This window comes from Calypte anna, chromosome 22 (assembly GCF_003957555.1).
Source record: "Calypte anna isolate BGI_N300 chromosome 22, bCalAnn1_v1.p, whole genome shotgun sequence".
In the NCBI taxonomy this organism is placed as follows: domain Eukaryota; kingdom Metazoa; phylum Chordata; class Aves; order Apodiformes; family Trochilidae; genus Calypte; species Calypte anna.
Window position 1 is genome coordinate 1331339 of NC_044267.1, and position 11714 is coordinate 1343052.

The 11714-nt window shown below is 48.5% G+C and overlaps 1 protein-coding gene across 1 annotated transcript; it reads right to left on the bottom strand.

The window, feature by feature from the left end:
* Positions 1 to 766: 766 nt before the first annotated feature.
* ATP6V1B2 (ATPase H+ transporting V1 subunit B2) lies at positions 767 to 10710 on the bottom strand. Its single transcript, XM_030463953.1, has 14 exons — positions 10575 to 10710; positions 8308 to 8363; positions 7554 to 7652; positions 6586 to 6679; positions 6412 to 6489; positions 5965 to 6104; positions 5752 to 5853; positions 5300 to 5397; positions 4930 to 5053; positions 4201 to 4351; positions 3761 to 3843; positions 3557 to 3661; positions 3237 to 3366; positions 767 to 2473 (listed from the first exon to the last, which is right to left on the bottom strand). The coding sequence occupies exons 1-14, from the start codon at positions 10681 to 10683 to the stop codon at positions 2331 to 2333; spliced, it is 1512 nt and encodes a 503-aa protein (XP_030319813.1). The 5' UTR covers positions 10684 to 10710; the 3' UTR covers positions 767 to 2330.
* Positions 10711 to 11714: the final 1004 nt, after the last annotated feature.

The following is an 11714-nucleotide window of genomic DNA, read 5'->3' on the forward strand; positions in this document are numbered from 1 at the left end:
AAAAAAGGGGGGGGAAGAAAAAGGGGGGGAAGAAAGGGGGGGAAGAAAAGGGGGGGAAGAAAGGGGGGGAAGAAAAGGGGGGGAAGAAAAGGGGGGAAGAAAAGGGGGGGAAGAAAAGGGGGGGAAAAAAGGGGGGAGAAAAGGGGGGAAGAATAGGGGGGGAGAATAGGGGGGGAGAAAAGGGGGGGGAAGAAAAGGGGGGGGGAAGAAAAGGGGGGGAAGAAAAGGGGGGGAAGAAAAGGGGGGGAAGAAAAGGGGGGAAGAAAGGGGGGGGAAGAACAAGGGGGGGGAAGAAAAAGGGGGGGGAAAGAAAAGGGGGGGGGAAGAAAAGGGGGGGGGAAAGAAAAGGGGGGGGAGAAAGGGGGGGAAGAAAAGGGGGGGGAAGAAAAGGGGGGGGGAAAGGGGGGGAAAAGGGGGGGAAAAGGGGGGGAAAAAGGGGGGGGAAAAAGGGGGGGGAGAAAAGGGGGGGAGAAAAGGGGGGGAGAAAAGGGGGGGGGAGAAAGGGGGGGGGGAAAAAAGGGGGGGGGAAAAAAGGGGGGGGAAAAAAGGGGGGGGAAAAAGAGGGGGGGAAAAAGAGGGGGGGGGAAAAGAGGGGGGGGAAAAGGAGGGAGGAAAGGAGGGAGGAAAGGAGGGAGGAAAGGAAAATGTGGAGGTGACTCAAGTGGCCCTGACTGCAGACACAGAAATGGGGCATTGGTTTCAGCAGCAGCACAGGAGAGCTGAGAAAAAAAACCCGAGGGAATTTTAAGCACAGAATCACAACAGCTTTGGTTTCCTTCAACACCTTTATATTTAATTTATTTAAGATATTCTCTACATCAAAGTATTTCTCATGCCAACACTTCCAACCTCCCACCCCTACACCTGAAGAAAACCAGACTGGACACAGCTTTACAGTGGAATGCACTGGAATAAAGTTGCTATTGCATTCAAGTCACAGAGAACACTGAACAAACCATAAAGAGAACTGCACAGAGGAGACGTCAGGAGAAGCTGGAATCAGCACATCAGAGCTGGAGTCATGTTAGCACCTTCCCAGATAAACCCTGGAGGGATTCAGGGAGGTGCAACATGCTTTGGGTAGCTAGACCAGAGCTTAGACTACAGCAAGCCTGGCAAAGCAGCAGAGAAGCATGTCAGCAATGGGCTCAGAGCCTCAGCTGAACCAAATGGGAGAAAAAAAACCCAAAAAACAAACCCTTCACACGGAGCTGACTGCTGGTTTGCAGTGCTAGGGAATGCTGAGCTCTCCTGGTCAGCCGAATCTGTGCCTGGAGTGCAAAGCACAAGAGTTTCAAACAGGGCTGAGGGCTCAGTGCCAGCTGGGGAATGCTTCAGAGCAGAATTCCAAACACCCATTCACACCTTCTGGTACTTTCTCCTGCTCTTCTCTGTAGGACAAGACTGGAAAAGCTGATTTTCCCCTGTGCCAGGGGTTTTTCCACCTCTCAGAATCCCCTTGGAGAGCAGCACAAAGCCCTGAGTCAACTTCTGCTGATCTCAGGATGCTTTGCCTGCTGCTCTGTGGCTCTGGCATTTCCAGGATTGAAAGGAAAAAATAAAATAAAACCAGGGCAAGTAGGAAGTTTACTCTGCAAACTTCAATTAAAAACCTTCCATTAGGAAAGGTTACCTTCCATTACGAAAGGATTGCTACCTTCAGGTAGCAACCTACTGTCCTTTGACCTCTGAGAAGACCCTGTGCTTGTGGAAGAGCAGCTACTACTGTCCTCTGTTCATGCATTCCCTGAAGACTCTGGAGTCCCAGCCAAAAGCCAGGGAGTTGCCTTTCACAGCAAGGTACTTGGCATTCACCACACTCCCCACTCATTAGCCTGCTCCTCAGGCACACCAGCAGAGTGCCATCTGTCCTACCAGCAGCATGGCAACTGCTGGGATCAGCCTGAGCAGATGCTTTGGACAAAAAGAAGTCACATTTACTCTTTCCTGCTCCCTAAACCACGTGGTGCTGGTTTAAAGGTCAAGGTTTGCAATTCCTGGTAATCCTCAGACATTCCCTGGAGATGTCCACGAAAGGTCCAGCTCAAAAACATAAAATAAATTAAAAAAAAAAAAACCCTCAAGCTTTGTGATAGCTATTGCATATTTGTAAGAGCTGGCCTAAGGATGATCCTGAAGATCCAAGGCTTTGGAAGAAAGGGTATTTTCAAAACTGGTATCAGTGTGGATGGGAACACTGGCACAAATGTCACCTACTCTGGGATTTAATTGTAAGGGTGACAAGTAAACACCAACACATGGAGGGGAAAAAAAAGAGAAAACAAACAGCATTTCACAGAGCAAAGAGAGAAAAAAAAATGAAGCTGTGGCTAGTGTTTTGCAGTGGAATCCCGAGGGTAGAATTCAGCCAGGGTTGTCTGAGGAATTCTCTTCAGCATCTCCTTGGGGAAGATTCTCAAGAGCTGCCACCCAATGTCCAAGGTCTCGTAAATAGTGCGGTTTTCATAGGCTCCTGCAGGAAGCAACCAGAGCCTGAGCTGAGATGGGGGGCAGGGAATCACAGAATCATAGGATGGGCTGGGTTGGAAGGGAGCTCAGAGCTCATCAAGTCCAACCCTTGATCCACTCCCCCCGTGGTTCCCAGCCCATGGCACTCAGTGCCACATCCAGGCTCTTTGGAAAGATCTCCAGACACGGAGAATCCACTCCTTCCCTGGGCAGCCCATTCCAATGCCTGATCACCCTCTCCAGAAAGAAATTCTTTCTCATCTCCAACCTAAACCTCCCCTGGCACAACTTGAGACCCTGCCCTCTTGTCTTGCTGAGAGTTGCCTGGGAAAAGAGCCCAACCCCCCCCTGGCTCCAACCTCCTTTCAGGGAGTTGCAGAGAGTGATGAGGTCTCCCCTGAGCCTCCTCTTCTCCAGCCTCAACACCCCCAGCTCCCTCAGCCCTTCCTCACAGCAATTCTGCTGGATCCCTTCACAGCCTCCTTGCTCTTCTCTGGACCTGCTCCAGCACCTCAAGCTCCTTCCTGAACTTCCTGAGCTGAGGGGCCCAGAACTGGACACAGGACTCAAGCTGTGGCCTCCCCAGAGCTGAGCACAGGGGCAGAATCCCTTCCCTGGACCTGCTGGCCACACTCTTCCTGAGCCAGCCCAGGATGCCATTGGCCTTCTTGGCCACCTGGGCAGAAGTGTCTGACACCCCAGGGAGATCTGAGGAGAAGAGCTTCAAGGGTCTAACAAACTGCTGTGTTCTGGCAGCAGGCACTCACCCTGAGCAATGAAGTTCTTCTCAAACTTCTGCAGAAACTCCAGGTACAGAAGATCATCTGAGGTCAGAGCTTCCTCCCCCACCACAGCCTTCATAGCCTGGACATCCTTCCCAATGGCATAGCAGGCATACTAGGAGGGAAAGAAACCCAAGGTGCTTTTACCTGGAGCATTTCTCTTCAAACCCCACCCAAAAGTCTGACTGAACACTCAGTAAAACACTCCCCACCTGCCCTTGGGGTGCACTTGTTTGGCTTCCCCCTTACAGGCTGGGTAGGGAAAGGTGTTTGAGCTCTGCCCCTCTGGAGAGGGGTTTACCTACCAGCTGGTTGGATACATCTGAATGATCCTTCCTGGTCATCCCCTCTCCAATAGCTGACTTCATCAGTCGAGACAAGGAGGGCAAGACATTGATAGGTGGGTAAATCTGAGGGAAAAAAACCCCAAAAACCAGAATTTCAACATTAAGGCTTCAGAAAGTACAGAGCAATCTTAAGCTCAAGGTTCTGACCAGCACGGGACACACCTGCCTGTTATGCAGCTGCCTGTCCACGTAGATTTGTCCCTCAGTGATGTATCCAGTCAAGTCAGGGATAGGGTGAGTAATATCTACAGGGAGAAAAATGTTGTCAGACCCTTTACACCCATTCCAGCATTGACGTGGCAGCTTTCTGCAGTTAAATGACTTCTAAAGTAAAATACCACTCAGTTAGTAGCTGCATCTACCACTCTTTTGCAAGGGTTAGAGCTGTAGGCACTCCTGACAGAGGGCTGGGGAACAGTCCTGAGCTCTGAAATGGGGAAAACATTTCTACCAGCAGCACAGAGGGGAGACAGCACCCAAACCTCCAACATCCCAATGGAAACCTCAGGGCCAGAGCCCCTTTGCTCTTGCTGTGTGCCCAAACTAAGGCAGCTCGCCCTGAGGGAACCCTTTCCAGTTGTTAAACCTTGGAAACCACTCACCATCATTGGGCATGGTAAGGATAGGGATCTGAGTGATGGAACCATTTCTGCCTTCCACCCGACCAGCACGCTCATAGATGGTGGCCAGGTCAGTGTACATGTAGCCTGGGAAGCCACGGCGCCCAGGAACCTCCTCTCGAGCTGCTGAAACCTGGGACAGCCAGGAAAATGTTTCCAGGAAGTCAGATCACCCCCACACACATCCACTCTTTCCCCTCATTTAACTACACCAGGGATTTTCCACCACTTCCTCCAGGTGACTCCAAAATAGAATCACAGAATCATCCAGATTGGAAAGGACCTCTGGGATCATCAGATCCAACCCTGGATCCACTCCCCCCGTCTCCCAGACCACTCAGTGCCACATCCAGTCTCTTTTTAAAGATGTCCAGGGATGGAGAATCCACCCCCTTCCTGTACAGCCCATTCCAATGCTTGATCACCCTCTCTGGAAAGAATTTTTTTCCTAATATCCAACCTAACCCTCCCCTGCTCTGGGAGAAGAGAGCAACCCCCAGACCACCCCCTCACCTAAAACACCAGAGAAGGTGCCAAGGCAAAGCAGGAACTGCCACCCCAAACTGCTGCATGTCCCTGAGCAAAGGAGTTCAGCTGCCACAGAAACTGCAAAGCTGCTGAACCCAATCCCAGCCAACTCCTGGATAACCCGATGCCTCACGGGCTGTTCCAGAGCATCCCTAATGAATATTGCTGTTAATTAATGCCAACCTCTCGCAGAGCCTCAGCATAGGAGCTCATGTCTGTCAGGATGACCAGGACATGCTTCTCACACTGATATGCCAGGAACTCAGCTGTGGTCAGAGCCAGACGAGGGGTGATAATGCGCTCGATGCTGGAAGAGAGCAAGGATCAGGTTATTTGGGACAAGTGCTGAGAGCAAGGATCACATTATTTATGTGACAAGTGCTGCAAGGCTTTGCCTCAACCCCTCTTAAACCCTCTGAAAACCTGCTCAGTGCCAGCATTTCATACCCATCTCTGCTGCCAAATCCCACCACCACCACTGACCTCTGGCAGCTCCAGCTCCCAGTTTACTTCTTCCCAGCCTTTTCCCTGCCATCCCAGGGCTGCTACTCACGTGGGATCATTGGCCAGGTTGAGGAACAGACACACATTGTCCATGGATCCATTCTCCTCAAAGTCTGATTTGAAAAAACGAGCAGTTTCCATGTTCACCTAAATCAGAATACTCAGGCATCAGGAGCAGAGCAGATCTCAGCACATTACACTGGGTGTTATATTAAGGACTGAACACCTCATTAATAATCTGGAAGCAAAGCTCTCTGTATCATGAGGATTCCCCCCACATTCCCAAAAGAATGAATTATTCCTAGAATGCCAGGCCAGAAATCTTAAGTTTCAGATACTTTATCCTGATCAGACCATTTGGAACATTTGGGATTTTCTGCCACTAAATCTTCAGCCATATACCCAAGACCTACTCAGAATACCTTCAAAAATTAACATGCAGATACCCTCAGCATTGCCTTTTTATTCAAGCATCATTTTCTTCCAACACTCCTGACTTACACCCATGGCAGCAAACACAATGGCAAAGTTCTCTTCACTGTAGTCCATCACATCTTTGGATTTCTTCACCAAGCCAGCCTGGCGACAAATCTGAGCTGCAATCTGGGGGAAAGAACATTTCAGCCCATCTGCTCCAGAACCCAACCCTTGTTTACTCTTTCACCCCCCTAAAATTCAAGCCACTGAACTAAGAAGTAGCTTTTGAGCACTCACCTCATTGTGGGGCAAGCCAGCAGCTGAGAATATGGGGATTTTCTGGCCCCTGGCAATGCTGTTCATGCCATCTATGGCAGAGATGCCAGTCTGGATCATTTCCTCTGGGTAGATACGACACTGGGGGTTGATGGGCTGACCTGGTTTGGGTTTTGAGACCATATTTTAGTCCATGTCTATGTCTGAAGTGTGATCAAGCTGCCACTGCCCCTGAGCACTGACCTAAAGCTCATGGCAAAAGGTGCAAGCCCCACTGTTAGCCCTAAAAATATCTTTAAATGTGCTTGGTTAAAGCTCAGCCTTTTGTAGATTTTCTGCTTCCTACAGATTTGAGTGATTTGATGCCAGGCACATATTTTAAAGTAAGATTAAAACTCTCTTTTAACAGATAAATCCTAAAACCCAAACCATTAGATTTGTCTTCAACTCCATGGATTAGGAACATACCCATTATGTCAAGGAAATCTTCAGCCAGAACACTGGGGCCTCTGTCTATGGGCTTTCCTGATCCATTAAACACTCTGCCTACAAGAAACAGCCAAAAAGTCCAAATCTAAGTTAGTGTGAAAATCAGGCAGTGTGTGATCTGTTCATTCTTCAAAGCAAAGTGCAGGAACTTACCCAGCATATCCTCAGAGACTGGGGTTCTCAGAATATCCCCAGTAAACTCACAAGAGGTTTTCTTAGCATCAATGCCTGAAGTTCCTTCAAACACCTGTAAAAACAAAATAAAAAAATAAACCAGAACTTACAGTACCAAGAGACAAGATAAATGAAGTTCACAGAACCCAGAGATCATAGAATCATAGAATTAGCCGGGTTGGAAGGGACCTCAGAGATCATCTAGTCCAACCCTTGACCCACCGGAGCAGTTGCTAGACCATGGCACTGAGTGCCACATCCAGTCTGTTTTTAAATGTCTCCAGGGACGGAGAATCTACCACCTCACCGGGCAGTCCATTCCATAGCCTGATCACCCTCTCCGTGAAGAAATTCTTTCTAATATCTAACCTAAACCTCCCCTGGCACAACTTAAGACTGTGTCCTCTTGTCTTGTTGAAGGTCGTCTGTGAAAAGAGTCCAGTTCCCACCTCGCTACAGCCTCCTTTCAGGGAGTTGTAGACAGCAATGAGGTCTCCCCTGAGCCTCCTCTTCTTCAGGCTGAACACCCCCAGCTCTCTCAGCCTCTCCTCATAGGGCCTGTGCTCGAGTCCCTTCACCAGCCTGGTTGCCTCCTTTGGACCTGTTCCAGGACCTCTACATCCTTCTTAAACTGAGGGGCCCAGAACTGGACACAGTACTCGAGGTGTGGCCTCACCAGGGCTGAGTACAGGGGCAGAATCCCTTCCCTGGACCTGCTGGTGACGCTGTTTTTGATACATGCCAGGATGCCATTGGCCTTCTTGGCCACCTGGGCACACTGCTGGCTCATGTTCAGTTTCTTGTCAATGCAGACTCCCAGGTCCCTTTCTGCCTGGCTGCTCTCCAGCCACTCTGTCCCCAGCCTGTAACGCTGCATGGATAGATCTAACACAGCTCAGACATATCTGAGCAAGAAAATATTTTTTGAGAGACATTCCTTGTCTTACCTGAACCACAGCTTTGGAGCCACTGACTTCCAGCACCTGCCCACTTCTTCTTGTGCCATCAGGGAGAGTCAAGTGGACAATCTCTGCATACCTAGGGAACTGAAGATGAGCAAAAAAGATGGTGGAAAACAAACAAAATTAATAACAAAAAATAAAACAATAAAAATCCCACATAAAAAATGTTTTAAGTTTCAAGAAAGCTTAAGCTCAGCCACGACTTTCATTCTAAAAATAATTTTATCATCAGAACAAAACTCATTATAAGACAAATTACACTTTACCAGCCCAAAGCCATTTTGCAGGGACAGTACAACATCTGCTCAGAGGCTGCAGAAAGGCAGAACCTGTCCTAAAAACCTGAGCACTCCTGACACAGAGCCACAGGTCAGCATCTGACAAGAAAAAAATGGCTTTTTTCCTGCATCATGTGCCTGTCAGTAACCTGAAACCAAGTCAGAACTGTTTAAAGTTGCCTTTTAGGAAGCACTTGGGGTCATTAACAGAGTTTGGATGTTTCAGCATAAAAGTTTAGACAACATTGGTGGGGATTTTGGTAAAACTGAACCAACATTTCCTTTCTCTTCCCCCCATGGTCTCAACATCTCTCCAAAGGCTGAGTGGACCTGGGAGTTTCACAGCAGTCTGGATTTAACCCCTCCCAGAATTTTCTTGTCAATTCTCCCCCATAGGGAATTGAATTGAAAATTTAATTAGAACCTGAATGCTAAACAGAAGTTAGAATCTGAATTTTTACCTTAACTTGATCCAAGATAACCAGGGGACCATTCACACCCGAAACAGTTTTATAAGCTGGAAGAAAGCAAACCACAAGTCAGGGGATTTCTGATGTCCCAAGAATAAATTCACAGGGAACATTAAGGGACCAACACTGCCATTTCCTTGTCTGTCACCAAAACTCACTGCAAGTCTAGACCCAGGGAAAATCTGAATATCACCAAAACTCAAGAGCTGACATTTTAAGCTAAGAAAAATATAGTTGTGAATCCTTGAGAAGCAGGAATAACACCACCTGGAATTTAAAAAGAAGGTGCCACTGCAATTTATGTCCAACATCAGCTCAACACTCAGCTCCTAGGCTGAGTTTCTTTAAACCTCCATCCTGCTGAGCTTTTTAAACCATCCTGCTGAGCTTTTTAAACCATCCTGCTGAGTTTTTTAAGCCATCCTGGGCCAAAAAAAATAAATAAATAAAAAAATTTGTGTGTCCTTAGGGCATCAAGCAGACCTCTGCCCCAAAGCTGAGCTCCTCCAGCAAGTTGTGGGGTCTGGCACACTGCTAAGAGGAAACCTTATCAAACCCTTCCTGTTTCCCAAGAAAAGGTCAATGCACAATCTTGCAAAAAGGCTGAATTTTAGTTTACCCAAACTCCTGTGCTTGGCTTAGCCTGGGTTAACTGGAGGCCTGACACCTGATAGAAGGGCACAGCTCATGCCTTAAAGATCAGGAAGAACTGAAGAATGCCAAGAATTCATTGCTCTGCTTTCAGCCCAGTGGAAAAATCTGGGGGAAAAAACGGAACAAACGGCAGAAAAAAAATAATAATAATAAAAAAAAAAATCCCCCTTAATCCACAGCTCAAAGCAACCTTGAGTCACAGCTTCATCAGGGTCACAAGGATGAGTGATAATCCCTGAACCCTGGGAGGGGGAGCAGGAGGGACACCTTGCAGGGGACAGCCACTTCTTCACCACTTCCCCCAGCACCAAACCCCAGGGACTGACCCCAAATGCCCACATTTTCCCCCAAAACTCTCACCATGGCAGTTTACACCTGAATTGTTGCCATGGGATCTCTTAAAACAGCAGCAATAAAACCTGAGATAAGGCTGGAGGTGACAACCACAGTTGGAATTAAAGGTAAAATCCCATTTTTAAGTATTAAAAGGAAAGCAGAGGCTCAGCAGCTCTTGGGGGGGGGAGCATTACACAGAGGTGATGCCACAAAGAGGATTCTGAGTGTCTGCAGCCCAATATCCCCCCCCAAAAAAACCCAGAACTGAGTGTTTTGGGCAGAACACTGCATCTCATGACTGCCTTGTGAGCACTTCCTCCTCCTGCACCAGCCCAGGGCTCATGTTCCCTTTTTATGAGCTTTATCCACCAAAAAAAATAAGATTTTCTGGAGATAATGATATTTCCTTGAGATCAACCACCAGCGATTCCCCTCGACCCCCAAAATTCCTCTTCCTCAGAAGAAACTGGAATGGTTTTTCACGTCCAGTTTGGCAAAAAAAAATAAAAAATAATCCTTGTGGAAAAAAATAAATGGATTTAAGAAGCAGCCACTTTGGCTCCTGCCTGACAGGAGCCTCCAGAGCAGCAGATTTTGGGGGAAATCATCGTAATTGCTGCATCTTGCAAACAAAAAACGCCATTTTCTCCCCTTTCTCCCTGGTTCTGAGGTCTGTGGGTTCGGAACTGTAAAATTACTGAATCAGAGAAAAAAAAAAAGCCACAAATCGGGCCCTTTCCCCCCCATCTCCCCCCCGCTGCACCCCCCCAAGGTCTTTTTCACAACGTTGCCGCATTTCCCCTTTTTTCACCCCATTTCTCGCCCTCACGACACAGAACCCGCCCCATATTCTCAGCTCCGGCCCAAAACCCCGAGGACACCGCGATGGCCGCTGTCACCCTGGGCCCAATCCCCTCCTTCCCCAACCCCTCAGTACCGCCACCACCAACCGAACCGAACCGGAGCACCGCACGGCTCCTCCGCCTCACAGCGAACCGCGGGGGTTCGGTTCGGATCTCCCCCCCCCCCAATCCCCTTTTACCAGCGGCCTAACCCGTGGGGCCGCCCCGAACCGGACCGAACCGAACCAGAACCCCCGAACCGAACCGGAGCACCGCACGGCTCCTCCGCCTCACAGCGAACCGCGGGGGTTCGGTTCGGATCTTCCCCCCCCCAATCCCCTTTTACCAGCGGCCTAACCCGCGGGGCCACCCCGAACCGGGCCGGACCCGACCCGGACCGAACCGAACCAGAACCCCCGCACTCACTGAGGCGCGGTTGGGAGATGTAATCGCGGGTCAGAGCCGCCACTTGGTCCCGGGGACCCCCAGGTCCGGCCCCGTTCATCAAACCCCGAACCGCCTCCACCGCCGCCATTTTCTGCTGCTCCGCGGCCGCTCCGCGCCTGCGCCCAAATACCGCGGAGCGTCCGGCAGAACCGCCCCGAACCGCCCCGAACCGCCCCGAACCTCTCCCAAGGACCGCCCCGAACCACATTCAGGGACCGCCCCAACAGGGACCGCCCCGAAGCGCTCCCAGGGACCGCCCCGAACCGCCCCGAACCACACCCAGGGACCGCCCCGAACGGTCCCAACAGGGACCGCTCGTTGAGGGATGGGTGGAGAGGGGTTCGGGTTATGGGGGGACGGAGGGAACAGGGGAAGAAAAAAAAAGGAAAAAGAAAAAGAAAGAAAAGGGGAAAAAAAAGGAAAAGAAAAATAAGAAAGAAAAAGAAAAAGGAAAGAAAAAAAAAGGAAAAAAGGAAAGGAGAAAAGGAAAAGAAAAAAAAAAGGAAAAGGAAAAAAAAGGAAAATAGGAAAGGGAAAAGAGAAAGGAAAAGGAAAAAAAGAAAAAAGGAAAAGAAAAAGGAAGATAGGAAGGGAAAAGGGAAAGACTAAGAAAAAGGAAAAAAGGAAAAGGGCAAAAAAGGAAATAAAAAAGGAAAATAGGGAAGGGAAAAAGAAAAGGAAAAGGAAAAAGAAAAGGAAAAGGAAAAAGAAGGAAAAGGAAAAAGAGGAAGAGAAAAGGGAAAGACAAAGAAAAAGGGAAAGACAAAGAAAAAAGGAAAAAAGGAAAAAGGAAAAAAAGGAAATAAAAAAGGAAAATAGGGAAAGGAAAAAGAAAAGGGAAAGGAAAAGGAAAAAGAGGAAGAAAAAAGGAAAAAAAGAAAAAATGGAAAACAGAAAAGAAAAAAGGAAATTCATGATATATTTTCATTATATATATTCATATATAATTAAGATATATTCACTATATATTGATAATAATAATAATAATAATAATAATACCTCTGTCTCTATGTGCCCCTCACCTGAAGGAGAATCTGGATTTTTTTCCTCTGCAGAGCTGAGCAGTTCTGAGCTCCCTCAGCAGGTGGTGGTGCTGCTCTGCTCAGCCTCTGCCTGGCT